This window comes from Etheostoma spectabile, chromosome 10 (assembly GCF_008692095.1).
Source record: "Etheostoma spectabile isolate EspeVRDwgs_2016 chromosome 10, UIUC_Espe_1.0, whole genome shotgun sequence".
In the NCBI taxonomy this organism is placed as follows: domain Eukaryota; kingdom Metazoa; phylum Chordata; class Actinopteri; order Perciformes; family Percidae; genus Etheostoma; species Etheostoma spectabile.
In genome coordinates, this window is record NC_045742.1 from 23,214,989 (window position 1) to 23,235,788 (window position 20,800).

At 40.3% G+C, this 20,800-nt stretch overlaps 1 protein-coding gene across 1 annotated transcript in view; it reads right to left on the minus strand.

Annotated features, from left to right (window-relative positions):
* Nucleotides 1-486: 486 nt before the first annotated feature.
* snx25 (sorting nexin 25) overlaps nt 487-20,800 on the minus strand; it is a 24,640-nt gene continuing 4,326 nt past the window's right edge. The window contains exons 4-22 of the mRNA XM_032527651.1: nt 18,984-19,200; nt 17,305-17,477; nt 14,714-14,900; nt 14,128-14,198; nt 12,325-12,515; nt 11,968-12,099; nt 11,500-11,649; nt 11,209-11,334; nt 10,931-11,095; nt 9,523-9,654; nt 7,374-7,514; nt 6,871-6,984; nt 6,481-6,558; nt 4,649-4,732; nt 4,380-4,497; nt 2,871-2,937; nt 2,322-2,503; nt 1,612-1,712; nt 487-1,508 (exon numbers count right to left, since the gene is read on the minus strand). Coding sequence (XP_032383542.1) covers nt 1,443-1,508; nt 1,612-1,712; nt 2,322-2,503; nt 2,871-2,937; nt 4,380-4,497; nt 4,649-4,732; nt 6,481-6,558; nt 6,871-6,984; nt 7,374-7,514; nt 9,523-9,654; nt 10,931-11,095; nt 11,209-11,334; nt 11,500-11,649; nt 11,968-12,099; nt 12,325-12,515; nt 14,128-14,198; nt 14,714-14,900; nt 17,305-17,477; nt 18,984-19,200 — 2,495 coding nt within the window. The 3' untranslated portion in view covers nt 487-1,442. The remainder of the gene's footprint in view (nt 1,509-1,611; nt 1,713-2,321; nt 2,504-2,870; nt 2,938-4,379; nt 4,498-4,648; nt 4,733-6,480; nt 6,559-6,870; nt 6,985-7,373; nt 7,515-9,522; nt 9,655-10,930; nt 11,096-11,208; nt 11,335-11,499; nt 11,650-11,967; nt 12,100-12,324; nt 12,516-14,127; nt 14,199-14,713; nt 14,901-17,304; nt 17,478-18,983; nt 19,201-20,800) is intronic.

Below are 20,800 nucleotides of genomic sequence, written 5' to 3' on the forward strand. Positions count from 1 at the left end.
TCCCCCTCACACAAATTTCCATACCACTCCATTATAGACAGAATACCAGCTGATCTGAGTGGGTGGCTGATTGCTACATTGCCTATTATCAACAACCATTTATCCATTGTTTACTAATCGGTTATCATTTCAAAAAAAAACTTTTGCAATTATGTAAGAACATAATGTAATGTTAAACTGCTGCCCTGGTTAAAAAAACAATGCAACTGATCTCAGCTGGTATTGTGTCTATAATGGAGTGCAATGGAAATTTCTAAGGGACCCCAAACTTTTGACTGGTAGAGGTAGAGAGAGAGAGAGAGAGAGAGAGTGTGTGTGTGAGTGAGTATATATATATATATATATATATGTGTGTGTGTGTGTGTGTGTGTGTTATATGTTACAATAATATTGATATTTTATATTCACAAGATATGTAATGGATATTTAATTTTAGCAAATCTTGTAGTTTCTATGACCATTTTAAGAAAACCAAAATGCCACATCCACTTTTTGTTTGCAGTTTATTGCTTATATAAACGCTCTCTAAACAATGTGGTAAAAATAAAATCTATCAATAATAATCATAAATAAAATCATCACAATGACTTTTACATGACATTATATTGCACAATTATAAGCCTTAACAAGAATCACAGAACACAAGTGTTGTTGCTCAGGTTGTGTGTAGGAGGAATGTTCCCAGCTCTGTGGGCAATGACACACTGGTTGCCTTCAGAGGGTGACAGGAAATCTGAACTTCAACTGGCTTTGCTGCATTTAAATCAAGTTCTTTAGATAAAGTGATGACCAAACGGTCAAGTTATTTCCTTTCACAAATTGGTACTCTGCCTTGTAATGTATATACCGCCATAATTTACACAGGAACTAAATATTTGTTGTGGTACAGATCTGATGTTTCAGTGCTGTTGAAATAACAAAAACAAAACTGTACACGTGAGTCATATAATGTCAAAAATACAATTTGTTCTTGTGTCAATGTGGACTTTCGGGTATAAATGTGATCTGTCTAATTAGACGGCTGCCTAAATAGGAAAAAGTCAGGTTCATGTGGATTTCTCCTTGTTCAGAATAGACAAGTTTAGATCTGTACCACAACAAAGTCAAACAGCAGCCCCTTTAAGTCTGGTCATAGCTCGGCTTTTCATCATTTCACAGCAAAGTTCTACCCACAGAATCAGCATGTGTCTCAGTTCTGACCAACGCAGCTGCTTTCTGTCTGGGGTTGAACCAAAAGGCCATCTCCCTGCCTGCCTTGCTTGGCAGTTTATGACTGGACAGCTACAAATAGGCCTGAAAGATCCAAAGACTCTGTTTGAGACTCTGTGTGTGTGTGGTGTGTGTGTGTGTGTGTGTGTGTGTGTGTGTGTGTGTGTGTGTGTGTGTGTGTGTGTGTGTGTGTGTGTGTGTGTGTGTGTGTGTGTGTGTGTGTGTGTGTGTGTTTAGATGTTGTCCACCTCCGCGCTGAGTTCAGGGCACACTTCCTTGAGTAACATTTCCATCAACACCTGAGACAGTGAGACAAATGATTATGTTTGCGGCTGTAGTTACATTTTATATAATTGTATGAAATCTTGACATTTGTGTGACATAATATGTAATTATTCTTACATAGAGAAGATGTTTGTTGGCGTTAGCCTCCTGCAGGGCATTGAAGATCTTGATGATTCCGTAGCGGACATTCTGCTGGCCCACTAAATTTGCTAGTGCATCTGTTATGTAAGATCATATTGAAACAAAGTGAAGAGGTCAGACATGTTCATAGGTTTAAGATCTACAGGGCATGTTTATGGCATCAGGATTATGTCATATCTCACAAAACATGCTTCACAGGGCAATTTTGGTAGATCACCTGGTCAAAGCCCCAATACAGAGGCTCAGTTGTTGCCGCAGGCTCAGTTCCAACCTTCTGTAATATCAAATAAAGGTCTAAAATGCCACAAACAAAAAATGGCCCTTTGCGGGCTTCTTAAAGGTTAGCTTTCAATCAAGGTAGCCTAAGGAGATCCTTGTGGGTATTATCGCCTTGAAAGTGGCCAATCATAACAGGGCCAGTGCCTCCCCAGGTTTTCACCCCCAAAATGTCAGAAGTAACTTTCAGTCACGCAAGGAGAAATCCCTTTCTAGAGTAAGAGCGTGTATTTCTGTATACCGGCTGCTCTGTATGCTTTCTGAATAGTTTTAGTCACGCAGTTGCCATTCTTTGCCTCACTTTAATGATGTGGGAAGAGTAGACAGCGAGTGTGAAATGATATAATTTGCTCATGAGATATGACATAATCCTAACACCATACATGGAATACATGGGTTTTAATCGCTACCTGGGATATTGTCAAGTAGTTTCTGTTGAGCCCGTTCTTTAGTTTCAATGCGTTCAATGTCAGTTCGGACCTTGACGTGTGGCGCCAACTTCCCGTAGGGCCAGAAGGTGTCCCTGAACACACTGATGTAACACACCGACATCTGTTCAGAGAAGATCCAGTTTACTGTGTCCCGGATCTGTCTGAAATAATGCAGAGAAGACGTTAGCCTCATAACAGATAACAGAAAACGTGAAGTTAAGTACGAGTGATAACAGGTAGAGTATGTCAAATATGTTCTTATTAAGGGTTCTTATGTACTGTAACTAGTAGGTTGTTAACTAGTAGGCTGTTTGTTGCTTTTTACAGACAGTTACCTGCAATAACAATACTACAACGACAAACAGGAAGTTGCCTGTTAGCTTGTTACTCAAATAAGGTAGCAGAGACACCATGAATAAATGGAACAAAGTCAGTTCTACAACGTAGTTTAGTTGTTATTTGTGACAACTTTTACAAAATGTGAAAGCCTAGGCATAGGTGATCAAAATGCAAACTTGCAGAACTTACTTGTTGATAGTTCGTCCAAATGTCACCTGGACTAGTGCAATTAGAGTCTTCCTCACCCACTTAAACACTGAGCAGACAGACAGACAGACAGACAGAGACAGAAGGAAACACATCAGATATATTCACACAGATGCAGTCGGAATTTATGATTTGGTCCCAAAAAGACAGGTGTAACCTACAATTTTAGTGTCTTTATATATAGGCCTCGACATAAGCGGAGTTTGACATTTGAGCCAGGGTGGGCGTAGTAGCAGCTGAGACCTGTCCTACCACTTGGGGAACACAGCGCGAGCACAAATGGACAAAACAAACTGCTAAATAAACATATGGGTTTATGTTTAAAGCAGATTTGAAATTACATTGTAAAAATGTATCCACTCTTATGAAATCCAATTGCGGCACGGCTGTCTTGGATCAATAGACAGACGGTGGCGGAATGCCCCAACACTTAAATTCATTTAAAATGTAGCCTAACAGTGAACAATCAGTGTTAAGATGCCTTTTCAAACGCAGAAACGATGCGCAATCACACCATAAAACATTAAGAAAAAAGAGCCGTATTTTGCAGTGCAGTGAAACAAAAAAAAAGGAATCCACGGCAATCAGTAGATCCACAAAAAGGGTCCCGGTGTATCTCTACGCCCGTCACATTCACCAGTCAGCTCCAAACAGGTGAATGACGCCTCTCCACTTTGCTGTTTAAACAAAGTGGAATAAAACATATAGATATATAGATATATAAGTCCAAATCTACACAAAAACGCACAATCAATTAGTAATCTCACAGCAAATTTACATACATGGCATTTAGGAGACCTTTATTGCAACGTTGGCACGGCAAGAGGTCCAGACTAGTGCAACAGTAACTTTCGTTTTTGGCGTCCTGCATAGGCATATGCGGTCTGAGGTGAGAGCTACTTATCACATAACCCAGAGCCCTGAAAAAAATTATTTTTTACTAAAGCACTTAGCACTAAAGCATTTACTATGTGAATTAGATGTATTATCTACCACCATTTAGTTGTTTTCTGTCATTTAAAATATCTATAAACTATCTGGTCATGCCAGATGTAATTATTCCCCTAATTGAAACAATGCAATTACCTCTTTCAGCCACCGGGGGGGGGGGGGGGGGGGGGGGGGGGGGGGGGGGGGGGCAGTGCCCCCACAAACTCCGAGTATGGGCCTCAATCTCTTTCATGTCAGACTTTATTGTTTTGTGTATTGATTAGAGATGTTCCATTACCAGTGTTTCCTTTCCGAAATTGATTCAAATACCTGAACTTGCGTATCAGTCAATACCGAGTGTGTATAAAAATACGTATATTTTATTATGTTTTAACAGCTGCGCATTACTATCCCTGTATCGGCCTTGCTCAGGTAAAAATCATTTGTGAAACATGAACAAACACAATCAATGAACGCTCCAGTATGTCAATACCGATATCGGTATTGATATTTAAATGGAAAATGCAACAGTGATAGAAAAGACAACCGTGTCCTACTCACTTCCTCTGAGTTCAAAGATCTCTCCAATGAGCATGAAGCAGGGTTCGGCCAGGGCGTCTCTCCGCCCGTCTGCTTCATCGCCGTAGTCCGACAAGTCACTGTCATCGTCAGCCTCCTCCTAGAAACAGCCGTTAAACACACAATGTGAATGAGGATAGAAGACAGCTGGAGTACTGACGGAGTACTGACAGAGTACTGACGGAGTACTGACGGAGTACTGACGGAGTCCACGGATTGCTGTGGCTTTGTCAGTGAAGAAGGATGCGTACCTCAGTATGGGAGAAGAAGTCACCAGGTAGCTTTTCCAGGAAGGAGGCCAGAGAGAAAGACGATTTCTTCTGGATTGACATCACCTTCGAGCATTGAACAACATATCATCAATTCAATTTTATTTATAGTAACAAATCATAACAAGTCATCTCAAGACACTTTACAGACAGAGTAGGTCTAGACGGTGAAAGAGCAGCGCTTGTCCCTCCCTCACTGCCACCATCGAGGTACCCTTGAGCAAGACCCTTAACCTCTAACCGCTCTAGTGGAGCTGCTCAGCGGCCAGCAGATCAGACTGCGGTTGTACTGGGCAGCTTCCAGGTATGAATGTGTAACTTTTAATTTCAATATCCGAACACATTTACTTATGTATGTAAACCTGATGATAAAAAAAATTATAATCAAATTAATCAAAATGAAACCAAAACAAATCGTAATGCAAATCCGATTATAAAATGAAATAAAAGAAAAAAAAAGAAAAGAAAAACACTCATGGATCAAATGTATAGTCTTACAACTATAAGCAACATGATGATCTGTCCACAGCAGCAATGTATTGTAAGTAATATCTACATTTTGCCACGTATTTCTCAGTCCTGTACATGTTTGTTTTTTTCTTTCAAAGAAGACACTTTATCAGCTTTGTGGGCCATTCCTGGAAAGAGGACTCTCCTGACTTCCTCCAGTTTCTCATAATGATTTGATTCCCAACCATGATACTGGTCTGAATAAAGACTGCTCCTCCACATTGCCATGTCATTTGTGGATCATTGAATACATACAGCCGCAGGCAGAACTCCAAGCTAGTCCGTGTAATGATCTCAATGTGATCCTGAACCTTAAGCCTGTAGTTCTGAATCATGGGGCATTGCAAGAACAGATGGAGAATAGTCACATCATCACTTTTTAATGCGTCATCATATAGTGAGTTAAAAGCAGCTCAGTAAATAATGTGGAGGGCTGTGTACATATTTCACATTGTCCCTTTGCTTCTGATTTACAGTGCTGCTCACGAGTATAGGAACCTCTGCTTCAGTAAAAAAAAAAAATGCCTTGATTAAAAAATGAGGTAAAATCCAACCTTTAAGGACACAAATTTTCTTTGTGAATAAATAATACATGGTACATAAATAAATGTTCTTCCTTAAAATACAGTGGGCATCTTAAATTCCCATAGAGGCAGGCAGATTTTTAGTTTTAAGGGCCAGTTATTTCATGGATCCAGGATACTATGCATCCTGATAAAGTTCCCCCCCCCCTCCCCGCCCCATCTCATCACATACCTAGAGACTGGCAGGTTTTATTTCAATTTGCATTGAGAGATGATTTTATGGAAAGTACCCTCTAGGTATATTTTTGTAATTAAAGGCAAGGAGATCAATTTCCAAAAGTTTTTTTTTTTTTTAATTCCTCTTTTTAGTCAATTTAAGCAGGGGTTCCTATACTCATGAGCAGCACTACATGCAGATATCTTTAATCTAAAGCCTCAGCTGCTAAAACTGACCTCAATAACAAACAATGCTTGTTAATGCAGTTTGTAATGGTAATGAATGTAATATGTCATTCATCTTTGTAGGACATGACATCTAGCGGTAATATGGTGAGCAACCATACTGTATTATTTCATTACTAAATCCTAAAATCCTGTTAACCATGATGTCATCAGGATTCACGCATTCTGCAGCAACTTACTGTCTACAGTTGTCAAATGCAGCTCACATTTAATCCCCCCCAGCAGCAAGGGAGTCCAAAGGAACCAGTAACATCTGTATGACACTGTTGCATTAGTAGCCCTGTTTAATTTCAAATATAAGTATGAGAAATTGGTTACCTTGAGGTGCTCTGGGGACGGGCTGAGGAACGCGTAGAGAGCCTCTGACTGGCACAATCGCTCATCTGTCAGCAGACGCTAGACAGACAGACAGACATAATCAACATTATTTCTCTTAATTCTTTCTGCCCAGCTTTAGTGCCCACCAGTCTTTTTATATAACCCTTGCAGAAGTACCCCTTGGGCAAGTACCCTTGAATAGCTACTCTAGTGTATTAAATTCATGTGGTTTCATGTTGACAGTAACAAGAGCTTATTTGGAAGAATAGAGAAGGACTTTTAAGTGTAACAATTACAGCAGACAGTGTGAAAACACCAAAGTTATCCTCTTGTCATGTTAGTAATAATAATAGTCAAGTGTAAGACAGTATGTAGTGTTTGCATGTTTACCTGGAGGAAGGCATTGAGCTGAGTTCTGCTCTTGTCTAAGAATTTCTGGTCGATGGATTTGAAGGGAAGTTTACTGAGCGATGGTAACTGGAGTTTCTTCAATGATGGAAAACACTGAAGAGACAGGTGCAAACACAGAGACTAAAATGTGATATCACATTAATGAGAGACTGCCAAAACTAAAGTATTTTGTATTTCATTTCCATATGGTTTCCTTTATTCTATCTAGATAATATAGTATAGTGCATTAAAGGTTAATTAATTTTAGCATGTACAGAGCAAACATATTTTCACAAACTATGTGTTTATTTAAAGTTGTGATGGCTGGAAAAGTATGAAGACGACCCCAACCCGGTTTTTCGAGAGAATTAAAACAGCAAGACAACAGTCACACATTTTGCATCTAGCGTTAACAAAGCATGCACAGTAATCACTGCTTACTGATGTTAACAAAGAAAAACATCCATCCTATCCAGATGCTTACAGATTTGGTATTGTGTTACCTCGGTGAGTTTGCGATGCAACATCTGGAATTCAGTGAGTTTCCTCTGGACGCTCCAGCGACTGTTGGCCGTCTCCTCTCCTTCCACCAGGCTAACACACACACTGTAACAAGCTACGGTCTCACCACCCTCTTCCGTAGCCTGCAATACATACACACACACACACACACAGACATATAGTTTCACACACAAATGTCTCAATGACTACACAACTAACACCTAACTAACTAGCACCTGTTGGGTTTTGAGTTTCCTACGCCTCGTTTTGCAATTAATTGGGGTAATGTTTGTATGTTAGTCTTAAATTTGGGTGTCGATGCAATGTACTGTAATGGATGGTTTTATCCATTCCTTCAGTGAAGTTATGAGATCAGTGTATGAAGGAATATTTGTTAAAAATTTGCTGGGAACTCGGATATTAAGGTGACTGATAAGTGCAGAGTGCACAGGTAAACTGTTGTGTCGCATGGGCAGTTTGGGTCTGGTAATTGGGAGAAAAAGGATTCCAGTAGGACTTGTAACTACTGCCAGCCGAGTGTGTTTTTGGCTTGGGGTTGTCTTTTGGGTTCGATTTTGCTATCCTCACACTCACCTACGTCAATGAATGCACACCCCTACTGATTCTACTGACATACATGTTTTACCCTATTTGAAGTATTATTTAGATTGGATTAAATAAAAACATTTTTTAATTTAATCCTAAACTATGTGTGGTTCATCACAAAATGGTTTGGCAATTTATTCCATATACAAGAATATATTTCTGTTGCTATGGTAATTCTGGTGGACTGGAGCAGTGTTGTAATGTAACAAAGTAGAAAAACTTAAGTAGAATTTTCACATGCCTGTAGTTTGCTTTGTTTGCTTCGTATTTGTATTTCTGGAAAACAGAAATTCTTAATGGGGGCAGCAGAAACTACACACTATGCTTTAAACACATTTAATATCATAAAATTACTTTTAGTACTTAAGTACAGTTAATATCAGAGACTTTTACTGAAGTAATGTTCTAAAAAGATGCCTTTTACTTCTACCAAAGTCATTTCCATTCCATATTGGTCCAGAATTAAGCGAGATCACTGCAGTCTGCAACAACAAAACAAGCTACAATGTAAGTTAAAAGGGCAATTGTCCATCTTGTATTTACCTTCACAAAAGTGGTGCCACTGACAGGCTCAGTGGCAAACTGATTCTAACAAATAAGTGTCTAACAACATTATGGAAAGGATTTCTAAGGAGGCTGACCTTTCTGTTAAAGAGTAAGATCCTTTTTTAAAACATTAAAACATCCGCAAAATTGTGTTCGCTACCACCAGACTATGTAAATAAACAGTCATTTTAGCATCGTAAAATGCACTTCATTCAAAGTCGACAGAAACATAATAAAACGGAAAAGCCGTTTTGGGTCCTCTTTCCACTTTTCCAACCATCACAACTCTAGTTTTGGTTGAAATAAACACAAAGTAAACCGAATTACATGTGAAAATATGTTGGCTCTGTACACGCTAAAAGCATTGCTTTTTTAAATGGAGTCTGGTGGATTTAGCGCTGGCAACTTCAAAGCTGTTTCTGGTTAAACAGAAAGGTCTCAAACTAGTTTTAAAGGTCTATATGTGAAGGGATCCCTTCCAAAGTTTTTAAGCCGGTTAGTGACAAAATGAGCATTTTTGTGAAGGTAAATACAAGCTGGACAATTGCCCTATTAACTTACATTTTAGCTTGTTTTTCCGCTGCCAACCGCATCTTGGACAAAAGTCAAAGACTGTTGTTCCCATCAGTTACTTAGACACAAAAACATTAAAAAAAAATAGGGTTGAAAAGGGTTGGGAAAAAACGGTAGTTACCGTAGTACTTTATACAAGACTGGACCGGATGCACACTATGCTTGGCTGTCAATAAGGTCAAATGCATCCCTGTACAGCTCTGTAAATGATTTGGGTGACTGCATCTTAAATGTTTGAATGCTTTTCCACTCAAATCCAGTGTATATTCTGCTTCTCCGAAAAGCATGTTAATGCAAAGGTCATCAGATCACTCCAGTGCCTTAGGTCCTCCACAGCCAGTTAGTCATGACTAGCTTGTTTCTTCAGCAGTAGTACAATCAGCCATTTATTGTTTCTGATAAAAGGAAAAACAGAGAGAACAGTACCTCAGCAGTAGTGATCGTAGCCCTCCAGTGCCCCAAGTTTTCACACCACCAGTCAGTCCTGGTGATATGTTGCTGGAGTTCACTGTGCTCCTTCTCCATGGCTCCGATCTCTTCCTTTAGTTTACTTACAATCTGAAAACACACACAAGACGCAGATGTCAACGAGCAAGCCGATCATTTAGTTTTCTTTAATTTTTTAAACCTGAATGTTTTTCAAAACATTTAAATGAGATTTCCTTGTGAAATGTAAAGGGCATTATAAATAAAATGTATTATTATTATAAATGAAATTGTATTTATAGGATCAAATCATAACAAAAGTTATCTCAAGACACTTTACTGATAGAGTATGATCTAGACTTACTCACAAAGACTCACAAAGACCCAACAATTCCAGTAATTCCCCCAAGAGCAAGCATTTAGTGTGACGCGTGGTGGAAAAACTTCATTTTAGGCAGAAACCTTGAGTGGTAAGGAAAACGTCCTTTCAGGGAGAAACCTCGGACAGACCCAGGTGCTTGGTGGGCGGTGCCTGAAGGTGGTGGTTGGGGGTGTGATGAACAGTGACAATTATGGTCACGATAAAAGGTAATGGAACTACGATTAAAATGGTAGTAGTTCATGGCGTAGCAGGGCACTGTAAGGCACAGCAGGGAGTCATTTGTAATGAATTTTGTGGACATTCCCTTCAAATTACACAGATTAAACTAGAGTTACCGCTTTGCAGTTGTGTGCCTTCACAAATCCGTCAAATTGCTGTTTATATCCATGTCTGTTCAGACTCATATAATATATGTATAGTGAAGACTTTGAAGATCGTTTCTAAAAAGGTATTAAGTGTGTTGTTATTTGGAAAAACAAGGATGCTTCACACACATCTTTAAACCCGGCAGCACAGAAGATCTGAACAATCATCACAGTTTCAATGTGGGCACCCAAGATTAGTGTCACTAATTCAGTATCTTACTAAAACTCCCCCTTCAGTCATCACTTTAGCTTTTTATCCTATTAGACATGTGGGTGAAATGTTGTCATAATAAGCATAGGAATTCTTCATTTATGGCCAACATCTAAGTGGATCCCTGTGCCAAATTTGAATAAATTCTCTACAGGGGTCCTGAGACAGATGGACAACCCAAAAACATAACGCCTCCGCCCAAGGCTGTCGCCAACAAGAAAAGAGCAGGAACATGGGCTTTTTAGCAAATCAGATGTGATAGATTTGACTCTTAATTAGAGAACTTTTTCAGCTCAGCCAGTTAACATCTCGACAATACAGACAATGCTGGAGGGGTCTGGACTAACTTTAATTTTGTGTTGGTGTGTTTTATGCTTTCCTGTTGAGAACATTTAGATTGTATTCTGATTTGAACCCTGTTTTTTGTCGCATGTGCTTGTATTTTGTTACCTTTTTGTCTGGTTTGGGTGCATTCTGGATAGAGCCCAGGGCCTGCCGCTTGTACTCCAGTTTGTCGAAGAGTTGAAGGAGTTTTGTAGCAGCGTAGCTGGCCTGCTCATTGATTCCTTTACTGCCTTCATCACCCACCTCCTCTCCTGCATCTAGACCCTGGCACTACAGAAAAAAAATATATACAGTATATTTATTTATCAAAAGGTAAACACACAAAATATAAATTGGAGTATCTTAACAGATTAACATTTTTGATAACATTGACCATGTCTAACCTCTTCCTCCTTTTCCTCAGTGCTACACTGGGATTGGCTATGCTGCTCGTCTCGTCTGATCAGCCTATCGTAGTGGTCAGAAACCAGGAAGGAGGGGTAGTAACGCTCTCTCATCTGCTCAGCCACCTGGAGGATGTATGAGAGCAACAGAAATGCTTTATTGTCATTGTAGAACATGTTTGACTCTGTGGAACAAAATCCTACCATTGTTACTTGCACATGTGAGGACCTTTAATAAGGACAGCTAAGGCAATTGGTTACATTGAGTTAGAAGAAAAAACCGGCGGATACCTGTTCTTGTAGTCTAACAAATACTTGAGTTCCTCTGTTCCCCACAAGACTCTGTTGGATCTCTTTGAGGAGAAACTTCTCCACAGGAATATCTCTGCTCTCCACAAAGAACTTTTGGTAGATTTCCCCTACGATTTGCGGCACTTCATTCTGTCACACACAAAGAAAGCAATTACCCATGTACATTTTCCAACGCATTAATGTGCTTTCCTATACTACCGATGTCCCAGTACAGAAATATTCACTATATAACTGGCAGTACTGCATGTTGAAATGATAACTGCTGACACAATGTGTATTTTGATGTAAAGGAAAAACAGTGGCTGTAAAGTATTTTGGAATATTGTGTGGATGCAACACCCAGGTCAAGCACTGGTATGGAACACAAAAAAATACACATCATAACTATCACTATCCCCGTAACAGTATATACAATTAGCAGTGTTGGGCTAAACCCTCTGAAATCACCTTGTTGGCAGTTTTCAGTGTTTCCACCAGTTCCCAGAAGCTAATCAGAGCTCGCTTATCAACTCTCTCCATGTAAACTCTGAAGTGCTCCCTGTAACTTGGATTACACAAGATGTCATCAAACTGGAGAATCTGGATGTGGAGAGAGAAAACGACAAAACATCAGCCAAGTGGAGCAAGCACAAAATTCTCCAGCAAAGTCATGTAAATGTCATGCTCCTCACAAAAATATTATCATTCAAAACTTTCAATATCTAACATAATGTTCTAAAACTAAAACATTCTCATTTATTCAGCAACTTCTTTTTAATCAAGACCACAGCATCTGTTTCACAGTCCACCTTATGAGAGTCTTACCTTCTGACTTTGAGGCTCATCGCTGTCATCAGCCCCTCCTTCCTCAGTGCTCTCATAGTTTGGTCCACCGAGTAGGCGGATCCGTTTCTCACATTGTTTCTTAGCAACCGTCAGCTGATTGATATATCGTTTCATATCTCTGGCCCTCAGCAAGTCGGCCTTCATGGCTGCTGACTCTTTACCTTTTCGCTCTAAGAGAGAGTGACAGCAGTGGTTGAAAGAAAAGTGTGAGCCAGCTTTGGTCAAACAATAACACACAATAGCGCAAACCCTTATGTTGAGCCACTGAACCATCAAGATAAAGTTGCAAGACAATGTGTTACAAATAGGTTCAATTGAGCAAGCATAGTAGTTAGTGAAAGCAAAGTTGCATACATGTTGTTTGATTTTTATGTATCTATGTATTTATGTAGCCCAGTAACGCAGCCTAAAAGGTAGCGTCTGACCTAGTCTGGGTCATGGACTGTACATTTCTATGATAACTGCTCTCTGTGTGTTGCCGTTCTCAAACTCTGTTCGCTTTGGGGAAACAACAACAGACTTCGAGCTAGCGAGCTACACACTGAAAATGGCAGGTTTTGAAGAAAATTTGGATCGTGCAACAAGGAGGGCCTGCTAGGTTCTTTCCGGGAATTATTAGAAAGATTTACAAAGAATATTTTTACATTATCTATCTAACTGGGACTGATTGGTGGGGATTTTTTTTTCTTTTTTGTTTTTTAATCAGTATTTTAAAAATTAAATTGTGAACAGGGTGAATCGAGATTGCAATTTAATAAAGATTATTCATGCAGGGCTAGTGCAGATGTACAGATTTCTGAGACCGTCCAGAGCTTGGCGCCTCCCAAGACGATTGTGATTGGTTTATTAAAATGCAAACAACCCAGTGTTTTTTTCTCCTATACTAGAATGTAATCTTTGGAGGACATTACTCCGCAATGCTGTGGAGTAGAGGATTCGCTTGATGAACGAAGCGATGCTTGGCTGATTCTTTCCCAAATGTGCCTCTTCAGACCGCTCGTCCCTGAATCACTTGCGTACTTGACTAAGACTAAGCATGTCTTACAAGCAGCTATCACCGTCACATTCTACTCTCATAAACTTAATTAATATTTCAGACTTTCCGACCAGTTCTGTGAACTTAATAGACATGTCATTACTTCTGACTTTGCGCTGTAAATCATTTTTTGCCACATCGACTTCTCCGCGGCGGTTAGCTCCCTCCATCACTGCTCTTTGAATTACGGCGGTAAGCCGTGACAAAAAGCACTGATGGCTTCTGGGACGGCTGGGTCGTGTAGTTATTTTTTAATTGCGTTACATTGTAGGCGTATTAAAAGGAAACTACAAAATGGTGCATTTACTTTTTTTGCATTTAGGTGCATTTAGATTTTTTTGTCGTCTTTGCTATTGGTTGATTCCCGCTCCCGTCTGCTCCCGTTAACCATTTATCCTGTACCGTCCAAATCCCGTGATTAATAGTAAATATGACTCCCGTCCTGCAGGAATCCCACGGGAATCCCGTGACCCAAAAAAATGTCAGCCTCTACTGTGGAGATAGGCCGACACGACCATCCAGCTCTCTACATGAAACCTTCAGAGCCGTTGCAGCAACAAGAAAAGTGGAAAATTGCACCTGTAACTATAGACACTATTATGAATACTGCCCTACATGGTGAATTAACAGCAGATCAGTGAGCTGCTGAGATGCAGTGGATTTGAAGTTGTTTTGTCACAGTTTTTCTTTTGTGCAATCATTTTTTTGACGTCACTGTCACATGATGAAGTATAGTGCTTCAGTACCTTTCTGCTTCTTGAGCTGAGGGAGGCTGCTGATGGTGGTGGCATGAATAATTTCTACCACTATCTGATACCTACAAAGACAGATAGAGACTTACAATTTCATCAATCAAGAACATCAAAATGGGCTGTCTTAGAATAAATAAACTGAATACTACTGAAGTAAACAAGATATTAATACAGTATGACGTGGTACAACAGCAAACTCTGACATGCATGGGAACTCTCAGACATGCACAACATATAGTAAAGAACGTAAACAGGGAAGTAACTGAGGCTATGTTTACAGAATTGATCAAATATATCCGCAACAAATCCGTACTAAGCCATTGCTTTTCAAACTAATAAGACAGCATAGCAGTATCATGTCTCCCCCGCATTTAGATCTAGTATATTGCCACAGAGACACTGTCTGTTCCCATAGTAACCCTACACCAGCAGAAGGACTGCGTTACCGCCGTCTGGTTCTCATGTTTTTGTATATTTGTGTATATATACACAGACAGTGTGCTTCATTTCAGTTTGGGACAGTCTCAGGTTAAAAAAGCATTGCAGGCGTATACGTTTGTGTGTGCTGTTAGGGTCATGCCTGAGTTGTTTGAGGAAATTGACATCAGCTGAAGTTGATATCAGTTTGACGAAGTCTTCATAGGAGGCAGCGTAGGTGTAGGCTTTCTTCTGCTGCTCAGCCTGCTGCTCCCTCTGCTCCAGCTGAGACAACAGCATCCTGTTTATGGAGTCTGGATCGCTGAGCACTTCTACCAAAGGCTTCAACACTGGAGGAGGAAGAAAAAAAAAGAAGAAGCTTCATCGTCACATACACAGTACACTGTAATGAAATTTAATCTCTGCATTTAACCCATCCTAAGTATTAGGAGCAGTGGACAGCCACATACAGCATCCGGGGAGCAACTTGGGGTTCAGTATCTTGCTCAAAGGCACTTTGACATGTCGTTGGAGGAGGCCTGGAGCACACAGACACATACCAACACATTTACTTTATATAAATAGAGAAATCTGCTGAATGTCTACTTGAGTCTGAATTAATTAATACTTCAATAAGATGCTGTTAAGTTACAAGATAGTCTATATCAGCAACGTTCCACTTCCGGGGTTGCTCTCTTTCTCTCAGAAATTCAGCCAGATGCCACTCTTTTTTGATGTCCCGTTACCTTCCTCTTTCTTTGAGTTGGAATTTTAAACTCTGGTGGAATCATGATGACTATGGTTACCTGCTCCCCAGATCTCTGCAGGGTAACCCAGACAGCTAGCTGGACTATCAGTTTTGTTGCACGACTAAAACAACTTTTGAACGTACACATGTTTCACCAAAACAAGTTCCTTCCCAAGGCTATTTTGCAGCGGCGCTGTGGCACCGCCCAAGACAATTTTGGTTGGTTTAAAGAAATGGCAATAAACCAGAGCACGTTTTTCTCCCATCCCGGAATGCTGTGTGGACCAACCAGACCCTCCTCTGCAGCGCTTTGGAGGAAGGTCTGGCAAAGCGAGACTAGCACACACCTGACTAGTTCCAATACCAGCAGGCAATCAACAACCTGGTCCAAACTGAACATTCACTGGAGCGCACCCTATCAAAGCTGGTGGAGCAGTCGTCCTTAAAATCTCTGGGAAGAGATCAACACCTGCCTGTCTTTCCCACCTTATACTGACTCAGTGTACAAAAGTGCACAGCACCACCTCCAGCTGCTAATGAAACTAAGGTCTTTTCATATCAGCTAGGGCATTTTACCTCTAGTTTACTGCTCACTCATTGAATCCATTCTCACCTTCAACATCCAACACATAATACATCACTGCAGTAAGATATTGGGTTCACCCCAAACCCCCCTGTCTGAAGTGTACAGCCACTCTCTGAACAGGAAAGCCCTCTTACCCCCTCCACCACTCTTTCCAGTTACCATCAGGCAGATGGAAAAACTGGCACAGAAAAACATTTACAAGAAATCTTTCATTCCCTCCGCAATAACCACACTGAACAATATAAAGACACTGTACAGCTGCTGTTTTGTATTTTTAAGTATGTTTTATCTATCTATCTATCTATCTATCTATCTATCTATCTATCTATCTATCTATAAAAGAAGTTTTTTTATAGCAAATGAGAACATAAGGAATTACCTCAGTTGTTACAACAGACAAATACTTTAAAGGGGTGAGAAAATGCAAAAACGAGTTTACCTTGTCATAGTTGAATAACGACAGTTCAGTGGGTAAGAAAGATATACATAGAACCTCAAAATCCCATTAACACCTCTTTTCTATGCAAATTTCACAATTTGAAACGGCCTCTGAAAACAGGCAAATCCCAGCAAAGCTAATAGTAGACGTCAACTTGGTGGCTGTCCCTTATTTGACTGTGGTCTGTACCTTTGTCGCACCCCAAAATTTACATAGCTACAGACCACTGGTCTGAGACCAGCTGGTCTTCTGAATGTAGGTCTTTGCACTTACAGGGGAATTACAAAGAAGAAAGTTTGGAAGGATATTGACAATGAACCATTGTTGTAAATGCAATGTTCCAGGCTGTGCAGGGAATGCTGATACTGTCCACATTTCATGAGTAAACCCTGACAGCAGTACGCAAATCGAGGAGTGGCTCAACATGGGTGGAGCTAAACGTTTGGACACTTGTCCAATAGCAACCGGAAGAGGAAGAATGTGTGTCTGAGGGAAAAACACAGGAGTTTCACCCTGGAGACCGGAGATCATTTCCCGCGTGTGACATTTGCTTTCCCCATTGTTGTTTTCCTTAACCCAACGTCCGTTGTTGTCTTGCATCCCCCAGAAACCGGGGATCGTTTCCCACAAGTCACGTTTGCTTTCCCTGTACTTCTTTTCCTAAACCCAACCCTTCTCCTTTTCCTTTTTTATAATTCAAATATTTTCATTATTATATTATAACATTTTTATAATCTATATATCTACATATATATAAAATATATATTATATTGAGAATGTGCCTGATCTCCGCCACCAGATGGCTAGCCTGGCTCCACCCTCCTACTTACTTCCACTCAATTTTCATTTCCCTTCCGCACACCATCTGGGTTTGCGGTATATTCTTGTGTTTTCTCCAGCCAAATTTTAACTTGTCCAATCAGCAAAGAGAGGGAGTGTGTGGCAGACACAGACACACACAGACACACACACACACACAACCTTTAGTAGTGATGACTTCTGTGAGGCAGCAGCGTAGTGTATGGGACTTGGCATCCTTTTGTGGAAGCAGACATAGCAGCAGTATTCTGGCTACACAGCGGAGGAAGGCCAGCTCAGAGTCAGGACTGACCAAACAGGGATGGAGAGGAAACGGTCGAGCACACTCCTCTGGCCTGGATACACGCATGAAAGGGACACAGACAAAATTAAGATATAAACAGAAAGAGACAGAGTGTTATTCTGGCAGAGCTAGATGTCAGATGATATTATATGAGTTACATATTCATTGCCATAGCTAACACTGCCATTGTTATTACATCTTTGCTTCTAAAATCTGACTGAACAAGACACGCTGCTGCTACATTGTTCTCAAACTATTGAAGACGAGGGAGGCCAGACATCTCTGTACTGTGATCAAATCATAAGTCTCGCCCGACTTGCCAGGATAATGAAACCAGATAGCGTGTGAATCATCACTGTGTCTGTGTACCTGACAGATGCTGCCTGGAGAAGAAGGAAGCGAGTGTAGAGAATTTGAATGTCATTTACATGGTACTAAAGTGCCATTATTTCACGCCATCTGCATATACATTCAATTAAGGTGCTGGGTATGAACAATTGTGGGAAGAGAAATCTTTTGATGAACAAATCAAAGTTGACATATTTTCTGTTAAACAACAGTGAGTCAGCACACTAAGCAATGAAAGCTCAAAAGGGAAGAACACATTATTTCCTTGTGATGAACAGTAAAAGATGCAGTAAGCGATGCTGTGCAGAAATTGTTATTTGAACTCAACTGCCAAACAAATACAACTCTGGCTTGAGAATTCCCCCCCCCCCTCCGATTCATGAATGCGCATTGCCATAGCAACCACTTCTGCTATTTTCTGACTACCGTATTTTCAGACTATAAGTTGCACTGGACTATAAGTCATACTTATTTAGACATTTATTTCACAAAATCCAAGACCAAGAACAGACATTTAATCTGGAAAAGGCAAGTTATTCAACTACACAATGGCACACAGAACAGGCTGAACAAGTGTCCAGTATGTTAATGTAACACATTAACAGTTAATTAGCTACATAATAGCATAAAGAACATACCTGGGAGGCTGAATAGGCTAAATAACCAAGACAAGACAGTGAGTCCAACAACTAAGTTAAGCCTAGAGCGTCCTCTCGTGGCTGTAGACGGTAATGTTTACCCCTTGGTTCATGTCAGTCAGTATGAATGTTAAATTATCTATATTTTAATAAACAAGGCACACGTGACCATAAGTCGAAGGACCAGCCAAACTATGAAAACAAGTGTGACTTATAGTCCGGAAAATATGGTAAATGAAATATGGCAGAATCAATGTTAGCTCACGTTAGGTTGTAGATTAGAAAACCGTTGTTACTGCTGTAAAGCCAACCAGTTGGGAGCAGTCATCACAAACATTAGCAAACGGACAAGGTTACATTGACATATTGAAAAAGCAAACAGCAAAGCTAATGTTATAACTCACTTGTCCATAACAACAAGAGCCCATATACAACTTCTTTTTTCAATTTGTATTATTCAGTGTTTCACCTCTGTTTCTCAGCAATTTCTTGATAACTCCTGGCCCTGGCACATTCACATGCTGCTTCTGGTTTGTGTGTGTGTGTGTGTGTGTGTGTGTGTGTGTGTGTACCTTGCAGATGCAGCCTTGAGGTCTGTGAAGTGTGTGTGTAGGATTCGGATGGTGTCATAACACACCACGTTGACAAGGTCAATGTCAGCAAGCCTGGATCGTAATTGGCCAATCATCTGCCACCAGTCCTCCGACAGCATGGAGTACAACTGGCCCTCATCATGACTTAGAGGGATGTACCAGGACAGTATGTAGTCTCTGTAGGCATAGTCAAACACTGGGGGAGCGGGGAGAGAGAAAGAGAAAATTGGAATATTATTTTTTGCCAGAAGATAAATAATAAATCAGACAGCTGTTTACATTAGAATTTGAATGAAGAATGATCATTTTGTGCAGTAACAAGTGTTGCCGATCTATGCCAGTGCTCTATTACCAAATGGTTGCAGAGTTTTTGCCAGAACCCACTCTATGCATTGCACTTGGTTACATTTCCCCAAATTCCAGGTAGACACTGGTTCAACATTTTAAAAAGTGGACAAAGAATAATCCATCCATCCATTTCCTATACACGCTTACAGGGAATGGAGCCTATCCCAGCACACCCTTTACATGGCACCAGCCTATTGCAGGGCCCCCACCACAACAACACACACACACACACAAACACACCACACACACACAAACACACACAACACACACACACACACACACACACACACACACACACACACACACACACACACACACAGCAAGAAGCAAATTCAACATTGAAATATCCATCCACATTAATGCTGTAATAACTGATTCAGATTAGCTTTGTAGTAGCCTCATTTATAAACTGTGCGGCAAATTTGCAGCAAAAGTGGTGTACGGACAAATATGGGTTTGCAAAAAAAAAAACGTGCAAGCACACGTGCCAGCTCCCCTTTATAAATCACAATCGACTCTAAATGTGGCGCAGCTTCGGAGGCTTCATGTCACGCCCATAAATGCCCTTTAAATAGTCAGTGAAATGCCCCAAATTAATATTCATCCATACCAACATCATGCGCACAGAGGAAAATTAAAGAAAAGCACTTTCACTCAATGTGACGTTGTAGTTCTTGTTACAGAAGGGGAAAAGAAGAAAAAAAACTGGGATGGCACAGTGTGGGAATTATTTATGCCAAAAAAAGCTGTAGAGTGACAAGATGTTGCAGACGCAGTTAATGCTACAGCCTCAGAGGTCGGACCGTGGCCCTACTTAAAGTGAAATGGTCCAATATTAAAGCTAAAGCAACGCCTGGATCTACACAGAGAAGTCAAGTTTGTTTTTGATAAATCCCAATTCTTGCGTAAAGAGCGACGTACGTCTTCTTTTGTGCGTACGCCTCGTTAATAAATGGGGCCCCTGATCATTGAGATATGCGGTCTGGGCATGTTAGTTTAAACAGAGATTAGTTCTTCTACTGAAGCCAAAACCACTTGTGTGCACAGAGATTGCATTTGGGCTCAAAACATTGCTTAATAACCAAAACGTTGCAATGTAAATGTAGCCTAATGTAGCCTACTTTGTATGATGATATACTATGTGGTTAACCTACCTTCTTTTTGCAGATAAAATGTATCAAATATTCATGCCCTTTTAACATTTACCATAAAAAACGTTCTTCATTTGTCTGCATAGGTTTTATCCCTCCTCCCATAGTCCTAATACATGCAGGTTAGGTGAACTGGCAACTCTCTTGCCTGTAGGGGAGAAAGCATTTATCTGTCTCTATGAGTTAGTCATGAGATTGACTGGAGATCAGTCGGGTGTGTATCCTCCAGCCACCGTGACCATGAAAAAGATCAGTGGTTTAGAAAATAGATAGATAGATAGATAGATAGATAGATAG